The sequence below is a fragment of the Sphaerodactylus townsendi genome, linkage group LG07, assembly GCF_021028975.2.
Source record: "Sphaerodactylus townsendi isolate TG3544 linkage group LG07, MPM_Stown_v2.3, whole genome shotgun sequence".
Lineage (NCBI taxonomy): Eukaryota > Metazoa > Chordata > Lepidosauria > Squamata > Sphaerodactylidae > Sphaerodactylus > Sphaerodactylus townsendi.
Genome location: NC_059431.1, coordinates 103,331,523 through 103,355,750, shown reverse-complemented (window position 1 = coordinate 103,355,750; position 24,228 = coordinate 103,331,523). Strand labels below are relative to the sequence as shown.

Sequence of the window (24,228 nt, the reverse complement as noted above, 5' to 3'; positions counted from 1 at the left end):
CCACCCTGTTGTGATTCTGGAAGGAAGACAGGGAGTGAAAACCCCAGCACTGATTCAACTGAAGTTTACTCTCATCCCATTCAGCAATGACAAGGGAAGGGAACAATAAGGAGGAGCTGTTTTTTCAGTGATTTCCATACCAGACCCAAAACTACACCAAACAGACATACGATACTTCTTTTAAGCATGTTTGATGCTTCTGCTCTGGATTTTTCTACACTTTAAAATCCTTTTATAGTCCTTTCTGGGTGGAGGAATTCCTTCCTCATTCAAACGTACGGCAAGTTCCAGCTTTTAAACTGTGCGTTGAAAAACCAGCCAAAAACTGGAAGGAGAGGTGGGCTGTTCCTCTTCCCCTTCTTCTCCTGTGTACTTCTTACCGATCTAGGTCATGAACCCAACATCTGACATCCTACCCCCACCCCACCGCCATTAGGGACAGCCAGTGAGGTGAAGTGATAGCAGAGAAACACAGATAAATCAAATTCATGTTACACTGGAAGGAGAGGAAAGATTTCAAGGGAACACGGGGCTGCTGATTTCAGCAGCAGCAGTGTGCTTACAAGAGTCACCTCTGCCTGGAACTTGTATAGCTGTACAACTGCGATGCTTCGTTTGCAGAGCAGCAATTTCTCAAACATTTAGCAGTTCTGGTCCACTTCAATTCAGACACTTTTAAAGTACTGACATATATGCAAGGTTGTTTACAGTGGCGGTGCTCCCACCAGGAAACCCCGACAAGATGTAACTTAAAGGAAAAGAGAACATGCAAAGCAAGGATCCTCTAACACCGTGGTGGCGAACCTTTGGCACTCCAGATGTTATGGACTACAATTCCCATCAGCCAAAGGTTCGCCACCACTGCTGAGTCTAACAGAAGCCGCAAGGGAAAATGCATTCCCAATCTTTTTGCCAAGATTGAAGGGGGCGACCACTTAAAATAGTGCATTAAATAAGCACCCCCCTCCCACCCCCCCGAAAAGTTGAAACACAGGTATGAATTCGCATTCCCTTTATCAGTATTGTTGCTTCTTACTTACTTGGCCACAGACTGGATAACTTTCGAGGACGTGTCTTTGATATTTGTGAAAAATCTCTCTGTTCCGCCTCTCAGTATATCGAAGAAGCCGCTGTAAGTCTGGTCGCATTCTGCGACGGTCAGACCTAAGGCCAGAAACACAGAATTGAAACGCAAGAGTGCTTCGTCACCGCTCGTCTTTCTCTGCTCCAAGCAACCAGCTCGGTTACTAACACAAAAAATCTATTTCACTTCTTTCTGACCAACAGCAACCTGCTAACTCGGTTCAGACCACTTCCACGGTTGGGAACTGCTCATTGCTTTGGTTCATATCATTACACTGGAAAGAGCTTGATCACGTTATTAATTATTTACAACACTTCAAAGATAAGCACGAATCAAGACTTCATGCATACGCCAAGGGTATCTTCTAATGTAGCTTGAGCTACACATTAACGTTCTGTCCTGAGTTAGGCAAACCATCAGTTCTTTCTCAGATGGCAGCCGGGCAATACTGTGACTGCCTAAAACAGAACGCTGCTCTACATCACACGTTATTGACTAGGATACAAACCAGCATGGTGCATCAGATACAACAGCATCAGGAGAAGTGGCATTGCTCAGCCACAGGTAGGTTATCGCTCTAATATAGTTCAGGTACAGAAAATTCCCCATTCACGCAATATCTCTTGCTTGTCCACTCCCACCTTCCATCGCAGCCCTCTACAACATGAGAGTTATCTGCTCCTCCTTGTCATGAACAGCACGTCCTTTTAGAATGTGACTTATATGCTTCAATTACAAGACAGTATCTAGATCTTCATACTGAGAATTATGTCCTCTCACCGGATAGAGTTAAAACTTTTTATCTGCTCTGTGATCAATGCCCTCAGAGATCCTTACACGTTGCTAAATTCTTGGTGCTGGCGCAACAGATTCGCCTTAGATCTTAGTATTTATTGATTGCTATTCTTTTAAACAAATTTTAATTAACTATAATGTTTGAATCTATTAATCCTAACCTAACCCTAATCCGCCTCAACCCTTCTGTTGTACTATAAACTCATGCCAATAAAAGGTTGATGATGATGATGACATCTAAATGCAGACACAAATGTTGTTAAGTTCTTTGGGGCAGGAAACTGACCCTTTGCTTATGTTACTACCTCAATACCATGAGCAGTGATGGCATCCATAAATAGTAAATATAAATAGCAGTTATAGTCCTAACGTACCCTGATGTAATGCTATACGTTAAACACTCCTATTTCGATGATTTTGTGAACAGACACACCAGCTAAACTGCAAAGACGGTCAGATTTGACGTTCAAATCAAGACTGCCGTTTTAGGTCTCGTGAGACTTCAAAAGGCATCTCAAGGCTTTGAAGTGACAACATTACAAAGATCTGCCTTGCATGGTGTCTGAAGCGACGTGCATTTTGGAATGTACCTGCGTTATACATATTGTTTAGCTGTCCTGCAGGCTTTGAGTTTGGTGGGCCCACTGTTAACGGCGTCCTAGGCTGAGCGTTATTTCCATAACCTCCATTTTGTTCAAGGAGCTGCAAACACAGGAGCCAGAGTCAGTATTCATGCATCAAACACACACACACACACACCCTCAAGGGGATGGAGGATAATACAGTAAGGTGCCTTGATCTTCAAATGCCAAGTTGGAACTTACTGGGGAGAATAGCGCCACCATTCTCTTTCCTTTGCTTAGGATTTTTTTAAAAGCCAGAACAGTACAAATCAAAGCGAGACCAAAATAATTAGAAATAAAGGCATTCTAACATATTTTACACTTAAGTGTGGTCTCCAAATTTAAGCTAGGATTTTTATTCTCAACCCTGCTTGAAAAGCTATACTAGCCAGAAGGTCATAGAAAAAGAAACAGATAGAAAAAGTGCAGAGAAGGGCAACGAGGATGATTGAGGGATTGGAGCACCTTCCTTATGAGGAGAGGCTGCAGCGTATGGGACTCTTTAGTTTGGAGAGGAGACGTCTGAAGGGGGATATGATTGAAGTCTATAAAATTAGCTATGGGGTAGAAAATGTCGACAGAGAGAAATTTTTCTCTCTTTCTCACAATACTAGAACCAGGGGGCATACATTGAAAATGCTGGGGGGAAGAATTAGGACTAACAGAAGGAAACATTTCTTCAAGCAACGTGTGATTCGTGTTTGGAATATGCTCCCACAGGAGGTGGTGATGGCCACTAACCTGGATAGCTTTAAATGGGGCTTGGATAGATTTATGAGGAGAAGTCGATGTATGGCTACCAATCTTCAGACCAGGTGCTCGGGAGCAGCAGCAGCAGCAGCAGGCCATTGCTTTCACATCCTGCATGTGAGCTCCCGAAGGCACCTCGTGGGCCACCGTGAGTAGCAGAGTGCTGGACTAGATGGACTCAGGTCTGATCCAGCAAGGCTCTTTCTTATGTTCTTATGTCATCAAACTATGTACGAATGACTGCAAGGATTAGTATAACATTATGTTTGAAGCACTTAACATGTTTAGGAGGTTGGAACCTTGAGAGCAGGGACTGTTGTGAATTCTGATCGGCAGAAAAAGTATTAACAAACGTAAGTTCATGAGAAATAAGAGATGAACGTCTTCTAGCATGCCACATAAAAGCTAAAGACTATCAACGTTCCAGTGTTGCTATACATCTTTGTCACTTTCCTTACTCTTTATATTCTAATCCTACAGGCAGCAGAGGAGAAGACAGACACAACTTCTTTGAAAACTATGACTTTGGGAAGAACTATACAGAATGGACATGGCCGTCCATTCAGTCTGACATTCTGCGGTTCAAACCTCGTTTGTATCTTTCATAGACGACTCAGGGGGTATGCTATAGGTGCAGAAAACCCAACACTTGTGGTTCAAAACAAAACAAAACTCGTTACCTCTGTAATGGGGGACTTTGGGTTCACGTTCCTGGCAGCCGCAATCTCCTGCAGTTGGTTCACTAGCTCTGTAATGGACAACCTTTCTTCTGGGTTCACTTTCAAAGTAGCCCCTAACAGCGTTATAAAATAAAGTGCTATTATTGATGGCTGTTGGAATTGCGGGCCTGCTGAAGGACACCCATTTCTTACGGTTCTGATCCTGCTCATCAGCCAAAGTCAACTAATTCAATACAACTGATAAAAAGACTTCATGAATTTAGGATTGAGCACATAAGATGGTGCTTTTGGATACAGCTGAACGCCATGAATGTTTAAAAACAGACGTTCCTAAAATAACAGAGTGCAAAGTATGGTCCACCCTCAACCAACAAAGACAGAGCCCCAGTTACCTTGTTTCCCCCAAAATAAAGACATCCCCTGAAAATAAGACATAGTAGAGGTTTTGCTAAAGTGCTAAATATAAAGCATCCCCTGAAAGTAAGACATAGCAAAGGTTTTTTTTGGAAGCATGCCCGTCAACCAGAGCATGCAGCTGTGGAGCGGAAAAATAAGACATCCCCTGAAAATAAGACATAACGCATCTTTGGGAGCAAAAATTAATATAAGACTGTCTTATTTTCGGGGAAACACGGTAATAGTTAAGCCACTTCTGGCTTGCATCCATGGTTCTTCTTTCTAGATACTTGGATAGTTATTCATTTAGATATGTACACTGCGATTTCCTCTCCCAATGGAGACCCAAAGCAGATTACAACATCCTTTTCTCTATTTTAACAACCATCCTGTGAACCAGGTTAGCCTGAGGGAAAGCAACGGGCCCAAAGTCAACCAGCGAGCTCTTATGGCAGAGTGGGCATTCAAACTGGAGTCTCCTAGGCCCCTTCCGCACATACAGAATAATGCACTTTCAACCCACTTTCACAACGCAAGTGTATTTTGCTATTCTGCACAGTAAAATCCAGCTGCAAAGTGCATTGAAAGTGTATTGAAAGTGCATTATTCTGCCTGTGTGAAAGTGGCCCTAGTTCTGTGGTGGCAAACCTATGGCACTCCAGATGCTCATGGACTACAATTCCCACCAGCCCCTGCCAGCATGGTCAATTGGCTGATGGGAATTGTAGTCCATGAACATCTGGAGTGCCATAGGTTCGCCACCACGGTCCTAGTTAGACACTCTAGACACTGCACCATGTTGGTTCTCAGTGCAGTGCAGTGTATACTAATTTCGCACTAATTACAAATATATGAATGATTTGTAAAAAATGTCCCTGTATTCTTACAGACATTATTAATTCCCCACCAACCCCCTTTGCCTTAAACTTACGAATAAGATCATGGAACACTGTGTATCTCGTGTCATTTTGGGGGATGGAATATTTCCCATTGACTATCCGAAGCTTTGCTCCATCTTCAAACGGGTGCTGTCTAAAACACAGCAAGTAGAGGATGCAGCCCAATGCCTGCAGTGAAAGAATGAGGAGATGTACAGAAGGCTTCCACGGCCGGATTCAATTGGTTAAGCTACTTAATATTCAATTAAAATTATTTCTTGGGTATTTCATTTCTCTGGAGACCCTGTCACCGCCGAAGAAACAAGGCAAGTCACAGCACACAACAACCAAGCAGATATAGCATTTAACCCTGATTAGTGATAACAGGATTTGCTGTCCTTACCCTACCCCAGGGTTCTGCAACCTGTGGCTCTCCAGATGTTCATGAACTACAATTCCCATCAGCCCCTGCCACCATGGCCAACAGGTTGCAGACCCCTGCCCTAACCTGTGGTAAACAAAATATATACAAAATGTGGTGGAACAGAGGAATCAGCAAAAAAATAAAAAGACCTACCACACAAAAGGCTACAAGAAAACAGATTAGATCAAACACATGGATCAAGAAGAAGGCAACAACCAGAAACAACAAAAAGAAAGCAAATATGAGCTGGGAAGAGCTGAAGAGAACACACAGTGAGTGGAGAAAGAAGACGAGAAGGTACGGAATAATACAACAGACAAAACCAAGTAAATTTAAAGTCTTCCAGAGATTTTGTAGAATCCTCAAAAGCAGAAAGTAATGCAACAAGTAAATACTGGCAAATGCCCCAAACACTGTGTAGAGTCTTCCAAACCGACAGGACATTCTGGGTCACAGAATCCAAAACTGCTTCAACAGCTGGCATTAAATATAGCACCTCCCCAAAATGGGAGTATATAGTCTAAACATTTAGAGGGCTAGTTCCGAATCCCAGATTCTAGAGGCTGGCACATATGACAGCTGATGAAGCAGTTTGGAGTCTGCCAAGCAGGGAAGACCCAGAAAATTCTGTCTGTTTGGAAGACTCTACACAGTTGGTCCAGTGGACACAGTGTGTAACAGACTTCCCTCTGTGATACACCTCTGAAGATGCCAGCCACAGATGCAGGCGAAACGTTAGGAACAAGATCCACCAGACCACAGCCACACAGCATGGAAAAGCCACCAGAACCAGTTGAATCCGGCTGTGAAAGCCTTCGACAATACTCTACACAGTGTTTGGGGGATTTACCAGTTTTTGGTTGTTGCTTTTCTTACTGTTTTTGAAGATTCTAAAAAATCTCTGGAGGACTTTATACTTATTTGGATTTATTTGCTGTATTATTCTGCACCTAGTCACCTTGTTTTTCCAGTCACTGTGTGTGCTCTTCAGCCCTTTTCGGTCTAATCTATTTTCTTGTAACCATATGTGTCTTTTTAATTTTTGCTGATTCGCTTCCCCTAACCAAGTCGTGAAAATGGGTGTCAAAATGTATTTCCACATAAGCTTTTGCAAGCCAGTGCTCCCTTCCACAGAGGAATGAATGCATGAAGCCCTAATCTGTTAAGCCAGATACATTTGTACTCAGAGCTATCCCTGTAACAGATGAACACTTCAAGTATCCGACTTTGGAAAGCTTATTCTGGAGTATGTTTTGTTAGCCTTTAAGATGCCACTGGACTTCTACTTCATTTTGCTGCTACAGACTAACATAATGCCTGCTTGGGAATTAATATGGTCTATAGAAATCTACTGTTCTGACATCTCACGAAGGCCCCTTCCGCACAGGCAGAATAATGCACTTTCAATCCACTTGGAAGCTGTGCGGAATAGCAACATCCGCTTGCAAACAATTGTGAAAGTGGATTGAATGTGCATTATTTTGCATGCGCAGGCCAAAGTATTACATATATCAGTATGGTTGTTCATAAAGTAACAGTGGTCTGAAGACACACTACTAATCTTCAACCAACTTGCTATATTTTGGTGGGGGTTTTTTAAGTTCAGATTCCGCATTTAACTTTCCACTGGCATCTTTTGCAGGCACTTGAGAGACTTCAGAATATAAAATGGCCACTTGGGAAGACATGGCGAGCACGATTTGGTGGTCAAGTGAGCCTTCGCCCATTTCTTGTACAGCCACATCTTTTGCCTTAAAGTTCACAATAAGCAGAAGAGGCACATTTTTAAAAAGTTACCAAACTCCCCCTAATAGGGGTCCACAGCAGTTACAAACACAAGGTCCAATCCACTTACAAAAGGAGGCGAAATACATACCCAGATATCCTGTTTTTCATCAATTGGGAAATTTGAGTACAGATCTACTATTTCTGGAGTCCTATACATTGGGGTTGTGTTCCTTGTGATCTGCAGAGACAATATGAAACCCACCGTTATGTTTGTATAGCTGCAGAGTAAAAAACGTGAAATGAACCAATATAAAAATCCTTTTCTCTTTAAAGTAGTAACTTGCCTGTTTTTGCTTCCCTGAAGCACTGCATTAAATCCCCCACAAATATTTATACCCTGCACTCTCAGTCTATTGACTGAGACAGCCAACTGCTTTCATAAAGCAATAAAACATCCCTAAATATAACAGCAACAGACCAGCACAGCAAATTTCCTTAAAAGCCGCTGAGCGGCACTGCCTTACGAATAAACGAGCACTTTAACCCAATAGCAGCATTAACCAACACACACACATTTTGCGACACTGCAAATAAAACATTGGTGAGATCATCATTAGAAATCGCTATAAAAGGTTCAGTGCAGCAAGCAAGAAAAAAGGAACCCAGTTTAATTACTGCAGCGAACAGATTAATGAACTATCGTGAAGTTGAGCAGCCGGCACATTTTGTCATTCTGTTCTGATTCACTTAGCCAGCTGATTCTTCTCTTTGGGAGTAGCCTGCAGCCTCCCAAAACATTTTAAAAGGAGCAAGTTTACCTACCAGCTGACATCTTCCATCCCCTCCCAAGATCCACGTACAAGCAAAGCTTCATACTGGGATCTGGGAGATGCTGCCTAGCCTACCTCACAGGGTTGCTGCTAGAAGGAGAAAGCTCCTTGGAAAAACAGCAAGATAAAAAAGTGCCAATAAACAACGAAAAACAAGCTATGAGCAGGGGCTATGGTTCAAATAGCAGGTCATCTTGGTTGGCACGCCCAGTTTCAATCCCTGGCAAATCCAGTTGAAAAAAATAATTTGAAAAAAGTGATCTGGGCCCTGCGGGACATACAGAGTTTCCGCAGGGCCTGTAAAATGGACCTGTTCCGCCAGGCATTTGGCCAGCCGGGGTAACATCGCATCGGCTCATCGCTATAAATAACATCTGGCCTCCCGTGGGAACAGGAAAGAGAGGGAAGGGAAAAATTGTAAAGGATAATGATGACAATCTATGAAATTAATGTGCTACGTTCAAAACAATATAAGATACACAAACACGCGTGGCACATAGGCGCTGGCTCAAGCAATTATGTTACCTATTAGTTACTTGAAAAGTCTGCCAAATTGTTGGCTAATCGATTTATCAAACTATTATATCTCCATAACACATATATATCTCCACTTTAAATCAAATTCATGCAACAATTTATTACAAGACAGCCTTCTCTCAAGTCCATAATCATGTATTTGTTAAACCAACAATGTCCATAATCTTGTAAATATTATTATGTCAATCTCACCCGCTGTGACTGTGATACAAGTTCATAACAATTAATGAAAATCCTAGTTTGGTGGCTTGAATTACTTATAAATACCGTCCCAATTCAAGGGCAGTCAAATTTTTCATCATTTTCAGTTGTATATATTTCAATCCACTCCGTTATACTTCCCAAACGCTTCGCGCTGATTACCGTGTTTTCGTCTTCCTTCTTCAAGGGAAGTGTTCACGCACTTGATAAGGAACCCTCAACAGGTGATTCTGTACATCACAATTCTTATATCATCTTATATAATAGTTTGATAAATCTATATATATAATATATATATAATAGTTTGATAAATCTATTAGCCAACAATTTGGCATACTTTACAAGTAACTAATAGGTAATATAAATTGGATGAGCCAGCGCCTATGTGCCACGCGTGTTTGTGTATCTTATAAAGGACTAGCGGGGCCCGGCTACGCGTTGCTGTGGCTTATTGTGGTGAAATGGGAAAGGAACAGTAGCAGCAAATCAATTGCAGAGGCCAGCAGTACGTGCTCATGCAAACACGCAGCCTGATACTGTGCGATTTCATTGATGTGTGTGCCTGCATTCCTTGGGGGGGGGGGGGAATGGAAAGGCACCCCTCCCACACATCTAGGCTGGATGGTCATGATCCTTTACCTGGGAGTAAGTTTGGTTGGTGGCAATGGGTGTCGCTTCTGAGGAAACCCTCTGAGGGGCGCGACGCAGCCATTCAAAGTATGTCACAGTTGCTGTACCAAGCTTACTCCTGAGTAATGCATGCCTGAGTAATGCGTGCCCTTCCCTTTCCCTCCGCTAGGGTGGGTGGGTCATATCAAGATGCTGGGCCCCCTGCCTCCCCTCCCTTGCATGCCACCCCTCACTCTCTCCCCTCTCTCACTTCTCTTCCCTTGCATGCCTCCCACTCTGTCCCTTTGCTCTCCCTCCCTCTCTTCCCTTGCATGCCACCCCTCCCTCTCCCTCCCTTCCCTCTCCCTCATGTGTATGTGTGTGTATGTGTTTCACTTCCACTGGAGTTACTGCCTATGTACTGTTTCCACTGCTCATATTTGGCCATCTGAGCCAACATTCTAAGCAGCACGAACATTCTAAGGGTGACAGTTACACACAGGCAGCTGCATGTCCTTCACCATGGAGCACCAGGAAAAAGGCGTTTTACCTGGGCCAGGTGTGAAATTTCAGGTATGTGAACATCTAAGAACACTCTCGCCTGGCTGACTATAGTGGCTGGGAATTTTCAGAGGAATTGGCCCAGCAGTTACTGAGCTATACTATCATCAACAAAAACACTGTTAGCTTTATATATATATATATAGATAATGCTGACACCATCCATGAAAATATGTTTTTAACTTTTGTGCAGGTGGGATGTTTTGAGTAGTTGGTAGCTGTTGATGTCTTAATGTATTTATTGATGTGAACCGCCCTGAGCCCCTTGGGGGAGGGCGGTATATAAATCGAATAAATAAATAAATAAAATAAGGAAGACTTCCTCGTGAGTCCTTGGAGAGCAGCTGCCAGCCTGAGTAGGCAATATTGGTCTTGATGGATCTAAGAGGTCTGATTCGGTGTAAGGCAGTTTAACGGGTAACTAATTTTTTTTTAAAGTTGAGAAGCAAAGCAGGGGAAATTGGCAGGATGAAAACTGGGAGCAAGCAGATAGTCACGTACAGAGACAGAGTTAAGCCCTAGTGAGGGGTTGAGGTTAAGAACGGTGGACTGATTGGGTGAACCGGATTTGTTTCTCTGTTCTTCCGCATGAAGCCTGCTAAGTGACCTTGGCCCAGTCACAGTTCTCTCAGAACTCTCTCAGCCCCACCTAACCCACAAGGTGCCTACTGTGGGGAGAGGAAGGGAAAGGAGTTGGTAAGCGGCTTTGAGATTCCTTAAGGTTGAGAAAAGTGGGGTATAAATCCACACCCTTCTTCTCTTTTATATATAGCTTTCCACGTTTGATGAGAGCAAGTTAAGAGCTCGTGGTCACTGTTAAATGCCGTCCTAACGTTCTGTCACGTGACCTATAAGACCCAGCACAGGGGTATGCAGTTTCATTTTCAGAAGCTCAGATTTCCTCTTTCCTCACCTTCCATATGCTAACTATGCAGCTACTAGACTGAGAGCTTTCTTCTTTGGGAGCAGGATGCCCTGTTTAGTAGGGGCGGAGCAAGGGTAGGACAAGATTTGGAACACTGGCAGTGACAGACAGCTGAGGGGGAGGTTGTGGAAATGGGCTGGAGTCATAACCTCCTCCGAGGCATCCACCCAAGGCAATTTTGTCTTTACCTGCTGTCCATAACAGAGTAGCCACTGGCAGTGTTTCTTCTCACTAGCCAGTACCATCTATGTACAAGGACTGCACCATCCATATACACGGACTGACCACTGCAAGCTACTTTACAGGTGTGGGGGGAGATGCCTTTTAGGGTTCAGAAACTTCAACTGCTGGCAAGTACGATCCTCTCTAACAGTTAAGGAAAGAACCTTCCTTGCTAGAAATGCCCAAAGTTCTTTGGAAAAGCTATTCTCGGATTACACTAAACAGGCTAAATAACTTGGTCCTGTCGCCAAGAAAGCATTGTGACTGCGCAGCTTGGTTTCCCTCAGCACACACCTTTGCTGTTTGCAGCACAGGGCACACGAAGCCCTCTCTGCTGGAAAGCACACCAGGGACAGAACATTTTGGGCCAGAACGCCAAAAGTCTCTTCGCTTAGCAAAGGTCTGTACAATAATCTGTTTGGTTATGATTGGTGATTAGTTTTCCTCAAGGATTACTTGCTTTCCCGGGTCATTTACCTGGCATTCCCAAGCTGACATCATAAGAACATAAGAACTAGCCTGCTGGATCAGACCAGAGTCCATCTAGTCCAGCTCTCTGCTACTCGCAGTGGCCCACCAGTGTGATTGGTGTTTGGAATATGCTGCCACAGGAGGTGGTGATCGCCACTAACCTGGATAGCTTTAAGAAGGGCTTGGACAGATTTATGGAGGAGAAGTCGATGTACGGCTATCAATCTTGATCCTCCTTGATCTGAGATTGCAAATGCCTTAGCAGACCAGGTGCTCAGGAGCAGCAGCAGCAGGCCATTGCTTTCACTTCCTGCATGTGAGCTCCCAAAGGCACCTGGTGGGCCACTGCAACTAGATGGACTCTGGTCTGATCCAGCAGGCTAATTCTTATGTTCTTATGATGTCAGTTTGGGAATGCCAGACAAATGACCCGGGAAAGCAAGTAATCCTTGAGGAAAACCAACTGACCACTCCCACTGGGCTAGCAATTAGGTCAACATACTCAAAGGGGTAGGGAAAAAAGCCAAGCCGCCAACTGCTGAAACTAATTAGATTCCTCACCTCTTCCTCCACCATTGCTCTTTTCTGTGCAGACCAGCTATAGTTTGGGTAGTGTACCATTGTTGTAGCGCTGCCAAAGTCACACAGCTTAATTGTTCCTTGGTTACTCATCAGCATGTTTTCAATCTGAAGAAATAAAGAATGGAGGAATTTGAGTGCGCACATCATATACACGGTTATAACAAGACCACCAAATCATAGACACCTCTGCTGCAGAATTCAAGCAACTCTCGCGTTCCAGAAAACAGCATGTATAAGATTATTTCAGCATGACTGGAATACTCTGCTTGGGTGATTTCTGAACCCACTGCTGTTTCCAGGTTGTCTCCAAAGGCAGTCCTAGACAGAGCGAATTATAACATTGCGCAGTGTCACTTCCCAAGATAGGTCCACATTTGGTTCTCAGCTGACTTATTTAGTAACTTCCATGAGACTATGCAATACGCTCAAGTTACTATGTAAGCAAAAAGGCCCCAAACTATTGCTCTCACTTCAGCTTTGCAATGAAGCTGGAAACGTACTTCCTTTGCACAAACCAGGCTTAGCATATCTTACCTTAAGATCTCTATGAATAATCGCAGGCTTCTGTTTATGCATATGCTGCACGGCCCGGCACGTCTGATAAAATATCTTCAGAATCGTATCACACGAGAGGGGCCCTTTGGATTCAGCTCTCTTCAAAAATTCTACCACTTGCCCTGTTGACATAACATAACTGATGTTAAACTCTTGCTCCGGGCAATACCAGCTGTACAAAACTCTTAACGCTAGCATCAGGCTTCCTATTGGTTTATCTAAACAAGAACTGCTTGTCTGCGATGTGTTGTTCATGCCTCTCGGGGCTAAAAGAGGCAGAGCTTACATTAAACATTCACAACAGGCCCTGCCCAAGGAAGGGAGGAAATTCCATAGATGGTGCTCTCACAGAGAGAGCACGGAGACTCGCTCTCGCCCACCGGGCACCACAGAACATTCCAGGACAGATGAGGCCCAGACTGTTCGCTACACAAACAGAAACAATGCCACCTCCTTCCTGCTTTCCTCTTTCCTTTCTTGGCCCATGGGTAATGCAAAAGGGTGCTCAAGTCCCACTCCCATGCCAGATTCACCCAGATTGATGGCTGGCCCCAATCGACCCTCTGGGATGCCTTATGACTTCTCATTATAACACATCCAACCCTTGTTGTTCTTTCAATCTTATTCCTAGCAGAGGCCTAGCAAGGAGGGAAAGCGCCTGGTGCATCGGTGCATCCTCCACCCCTGCACCACCCCAGAACGCCATGCCACGGCCCTGCCACGCCCCCACAGGGGTGCACAAATGGTGCGTCGCCACCCCCTTGAAGCTTACGCCTCTGATTCCTAGTGACTTCCGCACATATTAAACATTTACCTCCCAGGGAGAGGCCTTGGCTCAATGGTGAAGGATCTGTTCTACACACACAAGGTCCCAGGTTCAATTTCCAACATCTCCAGGTTTTTTTAAAAAAAAGCAAAGTAGTAATGAAACCATGGGAAGCGACGGCCAGTCACAGTGGGCAATACGGGCATTAACAGAACAAAGGTCTGACTCAGGAAGATCGATGTGTGGATGCTATCAACCCTCATTTTTAGGCAGGCAAGAGACTCCTCCTACAAATAAAGTGGGAGGCAGCTCCAGTTCCCCTATCGAGAGCTTTAATGTTTTGTGCCACCAAATGACAAGTAGGGATGCCAACACTGGCAGCCCTATGCAGAAAGACCTGAACATTGAGGGAAGAGCCTGGGAGCATCGTGCTTAGTGAGGGGAGGGACATCAGTGGCAAATAATGACATACAGCCCACCCTCCAAAGCTGCCATTTTCTCCAGGAGAAGTGGAATAAATGTTTCAAATAAATAAATATTAAATGGGCAACGTACAGATGTGGGATCCAGCAGGTTCTCACAGGTTCCCGAGAGTAGGTTACTCATTATTTGTGTGTGCCGAGAGGGGGTTACTAATTGGTGATTTTGCCACGTGATTTTTGCCTTAGTTATGCCCCTCCTCTCAGCAGCAGCAGCGCGCAGAACTTGAAGCAGTCTAGCAGGAGGTGCATCAGCATGCGTGGCAGCCTGCACCTGCGTGCATTCGTTTCCCGCCCAAGGACCGGTGCAGCGGCTGCGTCCTTGCCACAGCCCAGCCCAGGAATGCCCCGCCCCCAGAATGCCCGGCCACGCCCCCGCCGTGCCCCGCCCAGCCCCATTGGCGCTACGCCACAGTTTAAATCCCACCACCATGGGAACCTGTTACTAAATTTTTTGGATCCCACCACTGGCAAAGCATGCCATCTGGAAAGCAGCTGTCATTCTGGGAGATTTCCAGCCCCCACCTGGAGGCTGGCAACCTTAAACTGAAAAGCAGAAATCTAACTAGTGGTGCTTTCCCGCCAGAACCCATTTTGGGAAAAGTTGTACTTGTTACGTTTCGGATGGAAAAAAGGTGGCAGTCCTACTAATATTGGAGCCTTATGCTCCCCATATCATCTCTCCAATTTCCCAGGGTTCTTCTCCCCATGTTATTCAAAGGATAATGCACAGTTTGGCCTGGAATGTGAAAAATCCCCGAGTCATGATTCCACTGCTTACATGCCAGTGACTCCTATCCCTTCATAGCTCACCTTGCTGATAAACCTTCTTCCATAAGGAAAGATTGCCGAGATCTTACTGAAGGCTTTCATGGCCGGACTCAACTGGTTGTGGTGGGTTTTCCAGGCTGTGTGGCTGTGGTCTGGTAGATCTTGTTCCTAATGTTTCGCCTGCATCTGCAGCTGGCATCTTCAGAGGTGTATCACAGAGAGAAGTGTGTTACTGGTCCAGTACCACACTTCTCTCTGTGAAGATGCCAGCCACAGATGCAGGTGAAACATTAGGAACCAGATCTAACAGACCACGGTCACATAGCCCAGAAAACCCATAACAACCCATTGCCAAGATCATTGGCCCCTGTGATTGTTTTAAATGATTTTATGGTGGTTCTTCATCAAATTGCTTCATCCAATTTTCTCCTGTACACCATCTTTGAGCACTTTATGTGGATGGATGACTGAGAAATATTCTAAAGCATTAAAATATAGAGGCCTCTTCTGCACACGCAGAATAATGTGTTTTCAATCCAGTTTCACAACGGTTTGCAAGTGGATTTTGCTATTCCGCACAGCTTCGAAGAACATTGAAAGCGGATTGAAAGTGTATTATTCTGTATGTGCAGAAGGGGCCGTAGAGATGGGGCCACTGGAAAAAGATTACTCACCACTCCAGCATTTTAAGCTGACTGTGGTCCTTACTGATAGAAGAAAACAGAAGCTGTACTGTGCAGACAGCATCTTTGAATGTCAAGTATCTGCTAGTATTAAAGACAAAACAGAAGGAAAATCCCATTTTTAAGTTCTTTCTCTTCCAATTTGGCACTGGAACAAGGGAAAGATATGTCTGCAGGGCCCACACAGCAGTATGCCCTTCAGTCTCAGCCACGCTGGTTAATTAGAAGGCAAATTTCAATCTGCAATTAAAGCTGTGATTAAAGCTTGCTGCTCTAATTAATACCCTTTTATTTTCCCCTGAGAAACATGTGAAACCATCAGAAGGGAAAGAAAACTGCACTCAGACATTCCTTTGTCATGTTTATCATGCCTTTACACTGCTTCCAATACCAGTGTCAGAAATATAACCAAAACAGAAAACAGGGGTTCCTTCTGCACATGCGGAATAATGCCCTTTCAATCCACTTTCAATCCACTTTGCTGCTGTGTGGAATAGTAAAATCCACTTGCAAACAATTGTGAAAGTGGACTGAAAGTGCATTATTCTGCATGTGCGGAAGGGGCCTGGGGCATGCAGCTATGGAGCATGCAGTGGCGTAGGAGGTTAAGAGCTCGTGTATCTAATCTGGAGGAACCGGGTTTGAATCCCCGCTCTGCCGCCTGAGCTGTGGAGGCTTATCTGGGGAATTCAGATTAGCCTGTGCACTCCCACACACGCCAGCTGGGTGACCTTGGGCTAGTCAAAGCTCTTCTGAGCTCCCTCAGCCCCACCTACCTCACCGGGTGTTTGTTGTGAGGGGGGAAGGGCAAGGAGATTGTAAGCCCCTTTGAGTCTCCTGCAGGAGAGAAAGGGGGGATATAAATCCAAACTTTTCTTCTTCTTCTATGTTAGAGCCTGTGAAAATAGCCACTGCAGCCTTTAATTGCTGTCCGACCATCAGAGATTCTGTTTTTGCAGACTGGATTATAGTCGTGTCTCAAGAGAGTACCTGTTCAGCTGAACTTCTAGCAAAGGTGACCATTACAATTGCATGCAAGCAGGATCTTACCTCTACATAGCTCTGTCAGCAGAAGAAACTCCCCTTGCCCGGTATCAGACTGTTCTTTGCCTATCGAGGCAGCGGAGCAGAACTGGACAATATTTGGGTGACCAGAGAGCTTTTTCTAGAATTTTCCATTAGTTAAAGTTTCAAAGCTTTCTATTTTCAGAACATATTTATGAAACCTTGTTACACAACAAAACGCGATTGGTTTCCTTCAGCTGTCACATGTGCAAGGCCAGTAAAACTCAACTTGCTTGGGGAGCAGGAAATGGACCAGCAACAGTGTGTGGTGGTTTGGTTCAAGAAGAGGAAGTCAAAGTTCAGTTCACCATCCAAAAAGCACTATAGTCCTCTTAATAAGGTATGACTGGATTTAGACTGGTCATGTCTAGGCCGAGCTTTCAAGAGCTCTGTATGTGACAGCATTCTATAGCGTTTCGAAGACAAAAGCTCAGTTCAGACATAACATGAAACCACAGTTTATTTTAACTTCACTGTGTTAATGAAGCCAGGATTTGGCTAGCAGGACTTCACTCAGATGCTGCCTCAACAAATGCTGATTTCATCTTGTAAGACTGAGATGTTCACCAGGTCTAAGGTTGAGGCAGCATAAGAACATAAGAAAGAGCCTGCTGGATCAGACCAGAGTCCATCTAGTCCAGCACTCTGCTACTCGCAGTGGCCTACCAGGTGCCTTCGGGAGTTCACATGCAGGATGTGAAAGCAATGGCCTTCTGCTGCTGCTCCCGAGCACCTGGTCTGCTAAGGCATTTGCAATCTCAGATCAAGGAGGATCAAGATTGGTAGCCATACATCAACTCCTCCTCCATAAATCTGTCCAAGCCCCTTTTAAAGCTATCCAGGTTAGTGGCCATCACCACCTCCTGTGGCAGCACATTCCAAACACCAATCACATGTTGCGTGAGAAAATGTTTCCTTTTATTAGTCCTAATTCTTCCCCCCAGCATTTTCAATGTATGCCCCCTGGTTCTAGTATTGTGAGAGAGAGAAATTTCTCTCTGTCAACATTTTCTACCCCAAGCATAATTTTATAGACTTCAATCATATCCCCCCTCAGACGTCTCCTCTCCAAACTAAAGAGTCCCAAACGCTGCAGCCTCTCCTCATAAGGAAGGTGCTCCCATCCCTCAAGCATCCTCGTTGCCCTTCTCTGCCCTTTTTCTATCTCTTCGATATCCTTTTTGAGATGTGGCAACAGTTATATTGTGGCTGGTCTCCCTTGTCTTTATTTTCTTAGCTGCTTATTTGTTTGTTTTGGTTTTACTTTCCCTTCCCTTTTTCTGCTTCCCCTCCCTGACCAGTATTCCCATCACAGTATTAAATTGTTAAGGGCGCCAAATGGAATTTTCAAACTGGTATCTTAATGTTAATAAGGTGTTAGTTAATTTTAATATGTATTTTCAATTTGACTGTATAAACTTGATGTTAACTACCCTGAGCTTGACTACAGTCAGGAAAGGTTGGGATAAAAATCTAATAAAGTAAATATAGCTGGAAAAAGTGTTGCCAGGAACCAAGCCTGGGATATCTGTATTCACACATCATAGCTGAGACAAACTGTAGTTAAAAACCATCTTCAAGCCATGATTTTTTATTCTGGTTCCACAGAACCTAACTGCTCATACTTGGCACTGCAGCCTGAATACGGAACATCACAGTCACCATGATTAATTGAGCCATGGTTTAACTGGCACCCTAAACGCACTAAAAGGGCACCGACTATCCTTGACAAATATCAAGTAACTGAAAAAGTCACACAGCATACTTGGTTTCACTGTGCCTGGGTTCAAAAAATCCTACCTTGCCACAAAATCATGAAAATGAAGCCATGCCCAAAGAAAAAAATCTGATTTCCAGAACAGAACATAGCATAAAAAAATAGAAATTACTCAAAAGTCAAGATTTGCAAGAAAATATTTTTAAAAATTACTTATAACTACAGCAAACCTGGTCCTTCAGAAACCAGTGTTATAAAGTGACAGGATGAAATGCTGAAGAACAATCCCAGATTTTATTATTCCTTAAAGACTGCTTTAATTATCCAAAAGTGACTGCCTTCTTTAAAAAGGATACCATGAAGCAAACTTCCTGAATGATGGCTTTGTTCTTTTCTTCTTCGTTAGACAGTAATCTCTGTTATAAAACAAAATGGCAGGAAAAAAAGAGTTTTGTTTCAGTCTAACAGGAATATGCATTAAAGGTCCAGAACTAATGAAGTTTGGGTATATGATCTCATATTATGTATTTGCAGTTTTCTTAATCAAATGGCACAGAGGTTGTTACACAGGGCTGGCTCTGAAAGTTGTCTGGAAACTTCAACAAGAGCACAGTGCTGGGACAGGCCTCTAAAAGGTTAAAATACAGGGAGCATCTTACAGTACTGACATTGTGACTTTTTTGCTGGGGATGCCTATTACTGCCCCCCAAAGAGCTGGGGTTATCACATACCTTGAAACACTAGTGTGCAAATGGGAGGACCTAGTCTGGGTCTATGCAGCAATACCATTCTTCACCTGACAATTTGGGGGATCTTAGCTGCTGCAGCTTCTGTAACTTTCCATTTGGAGCAACAGAGGTAATAGATGTTGATGCAAATAGGACTTAGGTACCAATTTAACCAACCCTATCACCAGTGGTGGGATCCAAACATTTTAGTAACAGGTTCCCATGGTGGTGGGATTCAAACTGTGGAGTAGCGCCAATGGGGCTGGGTGGGGCACGACGGGGGCGTGGTTGGGCATTCTGGGGGCAGGGCATTCCTGGGCGGGGCTGTGACAAGGACGCAGCCGCTGCGCCAGTCCTTGGGCAGGAAACAAATGCACGCAGGCGCAGGCTGCCATGCACGCCGGTGCACCTCCTGCTAGACTGCTTCAAGTTCTGCGTGCTACTGCTGAGAGGAGGGGCGTAACTAAGGCAAAAATTACATGGCAAAATCACCAATTAGTAACCCCCTCTTGGCACACACAAACAATTAGTAACCTACTCTCAGGAACCTGTGAGAACCTGCTGGATCCCACCTCTGCCTATCACCCTCCCGGGGGCCAGGTGCAAGAACTACTGTCACAATTTTAAAAATCTGACTAAATATAGCATCAAAACCAGCTTTAAAGTTTGTACAATTCCACATGAAAGGAATTGTGTTTGGCACCGGCAAGCAAATGCATTTTTAAACAAATGTTTGGTCAAATGTCATAAATGCCCAATTTTCACTTTTTAAAAATGAAAGCAAAAATAGCATCTTAAGGTTGCAGTCACAGATACAGAATTGGACATTCGCAGGTATTCATTTGCTAGCATGCCATTCCAGAATACTTAATTTCCTGCCGTTCCTACCTCAGGGATGTAGGAGTGCAAACGGCTGATCACCACTCGCCTTTGCAATCATTTCCTTTCTGCACAATATTTGACTGGCACCATTGCCTTTGGCTGCTAAGGAGGACCCCACAAAAGCTAATATGAAGACTGGAAACACTTTCCCCTCTAAACAGATGCAATTCCCATTAGTCCAGCAATCAAATATGAGAAGTTAACTCAAGAAACGTCTGTTTAAATGTCTACTGTTCTGAGCCCTTGTGGGGAGGATAGTGGACAAATTGAATAAAATTAATTCATTAACAGAAATAGAGCTTGATTCTTCCCAACCTCGCACTAAACCACCCTGCAAAAGAAGTGGTCTTCAAACTGTATGGGTTAGGACCAGTGGTGGGATCCAAAAATTTTAATAACAGGTTCCGATGGTGGTGGGATTCAAACAGTGGCGCCGCCGCACACACGCGCCTCCAGTCCCTATTGGGCAGGGAGGTTGCTTTAGTAACCCCTTCTCGGCGCTCAGAAAAAATTAGTAACCACTTCTAGAGAAGTGGTGAGAACTGGTTGGATCCAACCTCTGGTTAGGACCATCAGGTAGGGCTTGGATCTGAGCCTCCATGGAGCGGCCATTTTGTTTTAGCTCCGTTCGGAAGGCTCTGCTGCTAGCGCACACATATAGAGAACGAGGGGGCCACACCACCGACTCTCTCTCTCTGCACATATATTGGGAAAATCAGAACAATTGTGAGGGGAGGTCACTCAGCAGTAATGATGACTCTTCCAGTGTTTTGACCTTTAGTTTGTTCCTCAGTGTTACACCTTGCAGTACTACTGTGGCTTGAATTTCCTGTCCCAGGCTCTCTTGATCTGCTGTCCATGGCATTGGCAAGATCTTAACTCTGGCTCTTCCTGTCACGTGACCATGATGTCAGATGCTTGCAGCTCAGTGGGCCTTATACTACAGTCTGGGAATTAACAGCAATGTCACAGCTCAGCAAAAGCCGCAGATTACTGGTTCAAAGCACCACTTTCATAGGACCTTTTTTATAGCCTATATTTTAAATACAGGGTCAAAACAGCTCATAGGAAGAATGACACCTACATTTAATGAAGTAGCTATGTTGGTCTGTCATAGCAAAATAGTCCACTGATGCCTTCAACAACTATTTCATTATTGAGTCATGACTATTTTCAGGATTAAGGAACGCTTATATTGATATAGATGCTGTAAGTGCCACTGGATTCTTGGTTTATATAGATTTAACATGTTTTCCACAAAGTTTTGTGAATAGTGTGGTGTAGTGGTTAAGAGAGGTACACTATGATCTGGAGAACAGGGTTTGATTCCCCACTCCTCCACAGACTCTTATCCAATGAACTGGATTTGTTACCCTGCCCCTAGATATGAAGCCCGCTGGGTGACTTTGGACTAGTCACAGTTCGAACTCTGTCAGCCCCACCTACCTCACAAGGTGTCTGTTGTAAGGAGAAGAAGGGAAAGGAATTTGTAAGCCACCCTGACTCTCCTTACAGGAGAGGAAGACAGGGTATAAAACCAAACTCCTCTTCTTTTTGGTAACTGTGACCCAATTACCTTAAAGTCACCCCCTCTCTGTGAACACCTCACGGAAGCCTCAGGAGAACGCTGCCAAGATACTATTTTAGCCATTGTTTTTCAAAAGGATGTTTGTCTAGCAGCAGGATCTGTGACTCCCATCGCCACACAAATACACATTTCTGAGCACGTGATTGTTAAAAGCTCTAGAACCCACTGGTTAAAGGACCACCCGCCTGCAGTTCATCAAAAGCCATCTGCACAATGCCTCTGACGAAGCCGCCAACACTGAAACCTGTTCTGGACTGTTGTAACACAAAAGCCATAATACTGAAGGCCTGTTTGGGGGCCTCCCCCATTTCTTTCAATCGCTACTCATCTATCATTTCAGATCAGTTTGCCAAAAACAAAACCCCATACAGAATCAAATGGCACGATCACAATGGGTGCAGTATGAGCGCAGAACCAAGGGAAAATGTCCCAGGGCCAGAAAAATAAGCAGGAGAGGCCTGCATCTGAGATTGCGCTTGTTCTTTCTGGGCACACTCAAAAGACAGGCAGAGCACAGTGAATTGACAAAAGCTTTAAGATATAGTCGCTGTTTCATCCAGGCTGACTGTTATGTCATAATGGAATCGATATTACAGCTCAGGTTTGTTGAGAAATCAGCCTGGTCACCTGTGATGACCAAAGGTCTCCTCCAGGCAACTGTTAGGTCTCGAACATTAAGCCAATAAACGGACTCTGTATGGTTGATCAGTAGCGTTTATTGAGAAGTGTCAGAGCACCAAGCCAGTTCTGGCAAACCTGGCTTTTGCCACCCCCTTTATCCCCGGCAAGTCCCCCCTCCTGAATTCCCAAGAAATTGTGAAATACGGTCCCCAGAGCTGAGGCGCCCCAAGGTCGCCGGCAGATAGTCAGAGAAAAACCACCTGGCTTCCTGCCTCACGAGATAACGGATACGACTCCATTTCTCATGGGACCAGGGTGTCAGGGGAAAGCATAGTTATCTATAAAATGTGTGAAGCCATAAAGTAAAGATCAAGGAAAAAATGCCCCAGATGGCAGTGGTAACATATAGCAGGCTGATTACATATATCTTTTAGCAGCATTTGGTTTGTAGAGTTAAGCAGTTAAAATGAGGTAGGAATGTATCTCAATCACCTAGATACAATCCCCCTGACAGCAACTGAGCAACCTGGCTTATTTTAGGCCAGAATTAATTAATGTAGATGCTGGCAGGCAGGGCTCATACAAAGTTGTTGGCTATGAGCTTCTGTGCATTTCTGCACTAGTCAGTTCAATCAGTGACTGGCAAATTCGTGAGCTTTTAAATATGTTGCGGTTGGCACAGGCATGTTAACTTTTGAAAGGAAAACAGCCAAATACAGAAGCCAAGTCATTACAAGAAAAAAATTCTGGCTTCAAGTTCTGATCCAAGGAAGAATGGAGGAGGAAAAGGGAAAGGAAAATACAGCCCCCAGGCATTTGCAGTGAAGAAAGACACAACAGTGCTTATGTTAACAGAGCTGAAGAGAGCAACGTAGCTAACAGCCTTTCCGGTTTTGAAGAAAAGCAAGTTTAGCCATCCAGGAACAGGATCTCAGACCTGGAACAGAACAATCTTTTACCAATGTAATGGATCAACTTATGGGGAATATTTCCTTCCAACTCCTAGGCAATAGAACTCAAATTGACTCTGTACACCTTCTTCATATCTCCAGCTCTGCAATAATAATAATAATAATAATAATAATAATAATAATAATAATAATAATAATAATAATAATAATAATAATAATAATAATAATAAATTGTACTATTACTATTACTATTACTATTACTATTACTATTACTATTACTATTACTATTACTATTACTATTACTATTACTATTACTATTATAAGCCACTCTGAGCCTGGTATGGCTGGGGAAGGCCAAGGCATAGGTTCAATAAAATAAAATAAATAATAAACAATTTATTACCCACCTCCTGGTTTGGCTCAGCATTCTGCTTGAATAAGAGTTTTGATGGACTCAAAAGCTTGCTCTCTGCATGGTGATGTTTTGGCTGAGCCAAATGCAGAGGTATTAACCTACTGCCATTTTTGTATTCACTACATAACACAACTTAACAACAAAAGATTCTGCTGATGCTCCAATACAAATAATGACTGGGGATGGGGGCCGGGGGGGGGGGGGGGAGCTTACCTTTAAAGCGTATTCTTTGCTGCTGCCAACATCCAGAGCTTCATATACAAAAGCAAAACCACCTGAAGAGAAAGACAACAGTGAAATCTAAACTCTTCTCACGACGCAACCAGTTAGCTGCAAAAATAAAATGACTCAAAAGAAAAGCGTGCACCGCAGAACTCAGATTTAATCACGATTAAAACACAGTTCTTTCAACAAAAGGTGCTTGAGGTCACAAATACTAGTTTTTCTATTGTGAAATTTCTAGTGTATTAAAGAGTGAAAAACAGAAGTACAGATTGCTTTGTTCAGAACAGTAACACCTAACTACTGTATTATTGCTGTGGAAACACTGTAAGCACATGAACTCACCTTCTCAGACTACCTGCACTGCAGCATCAAAAAGAAGAAAACAAAAAACCCCTTGTGTGGTATCTTTGTATTAGTTCCATGAATACGGTCTTTCTCGGATAAACAGCAAATGTTATTTAATCCAGTCACTTTTTTCAAGATGTGTGGGGAGTTAAGGAGAACCATCATGAATAAATTCAGTAAA

General features: G+C 43.8%; 1 protein-coding gene across 1 annotated transcript in view; it reads right to left on the bottom strand.

The window, feature by feature from the left end:
- The window catches only part of GAK (cyclin G associated kinase), a 94,712-nt gene that overhangs the window by 49,417 nt on the left and 21,067 nt on the right, over window positions 1–24,228 (bottom strand). Inside the window, exons 2-11 of the mRNA XM_048504419.1 lie at window positions 23,691–23,752; window positions 18,689–18,748; window positions 16,601–16,715; window positions 12,831–12,973; window positions 12,276–12,401; window positions 7,507–7,596; window positions 5,260–5,395; window positions 3,933–4,045; window positions 2,470–2,581; window positions 1,039–1,164 (exon numbers count right to left, since the gene is read on the bottom strand). Coding sequence (XP_048360376.1) covers window positions 1,039–1,164; window positions 2,470–2,581; window positions 3,933–4,045; window positions 5,260–5,395; window positions 7,507–7,596; window positions 12,276–12,401; window positions 12,831–12,973; window positions 16,601–16,715; window positions 18,689–18,748; window positions 23,691–23,752 — 1,083 coding nt within the window. The remainder of the gene's footprint in view (window positions 1–1,038; window positions 1,165–2,469; window positions 2,582–3,932; window positions 4,046–5,259; window positions 5,396–7,506; window positions 7,597–12,275; window positions 12,402–12,830; window positions 12,974–16,600; window positions 16,716–18,688; window positions 18,749–23,690; window positions 23,753–24,228) is intronic.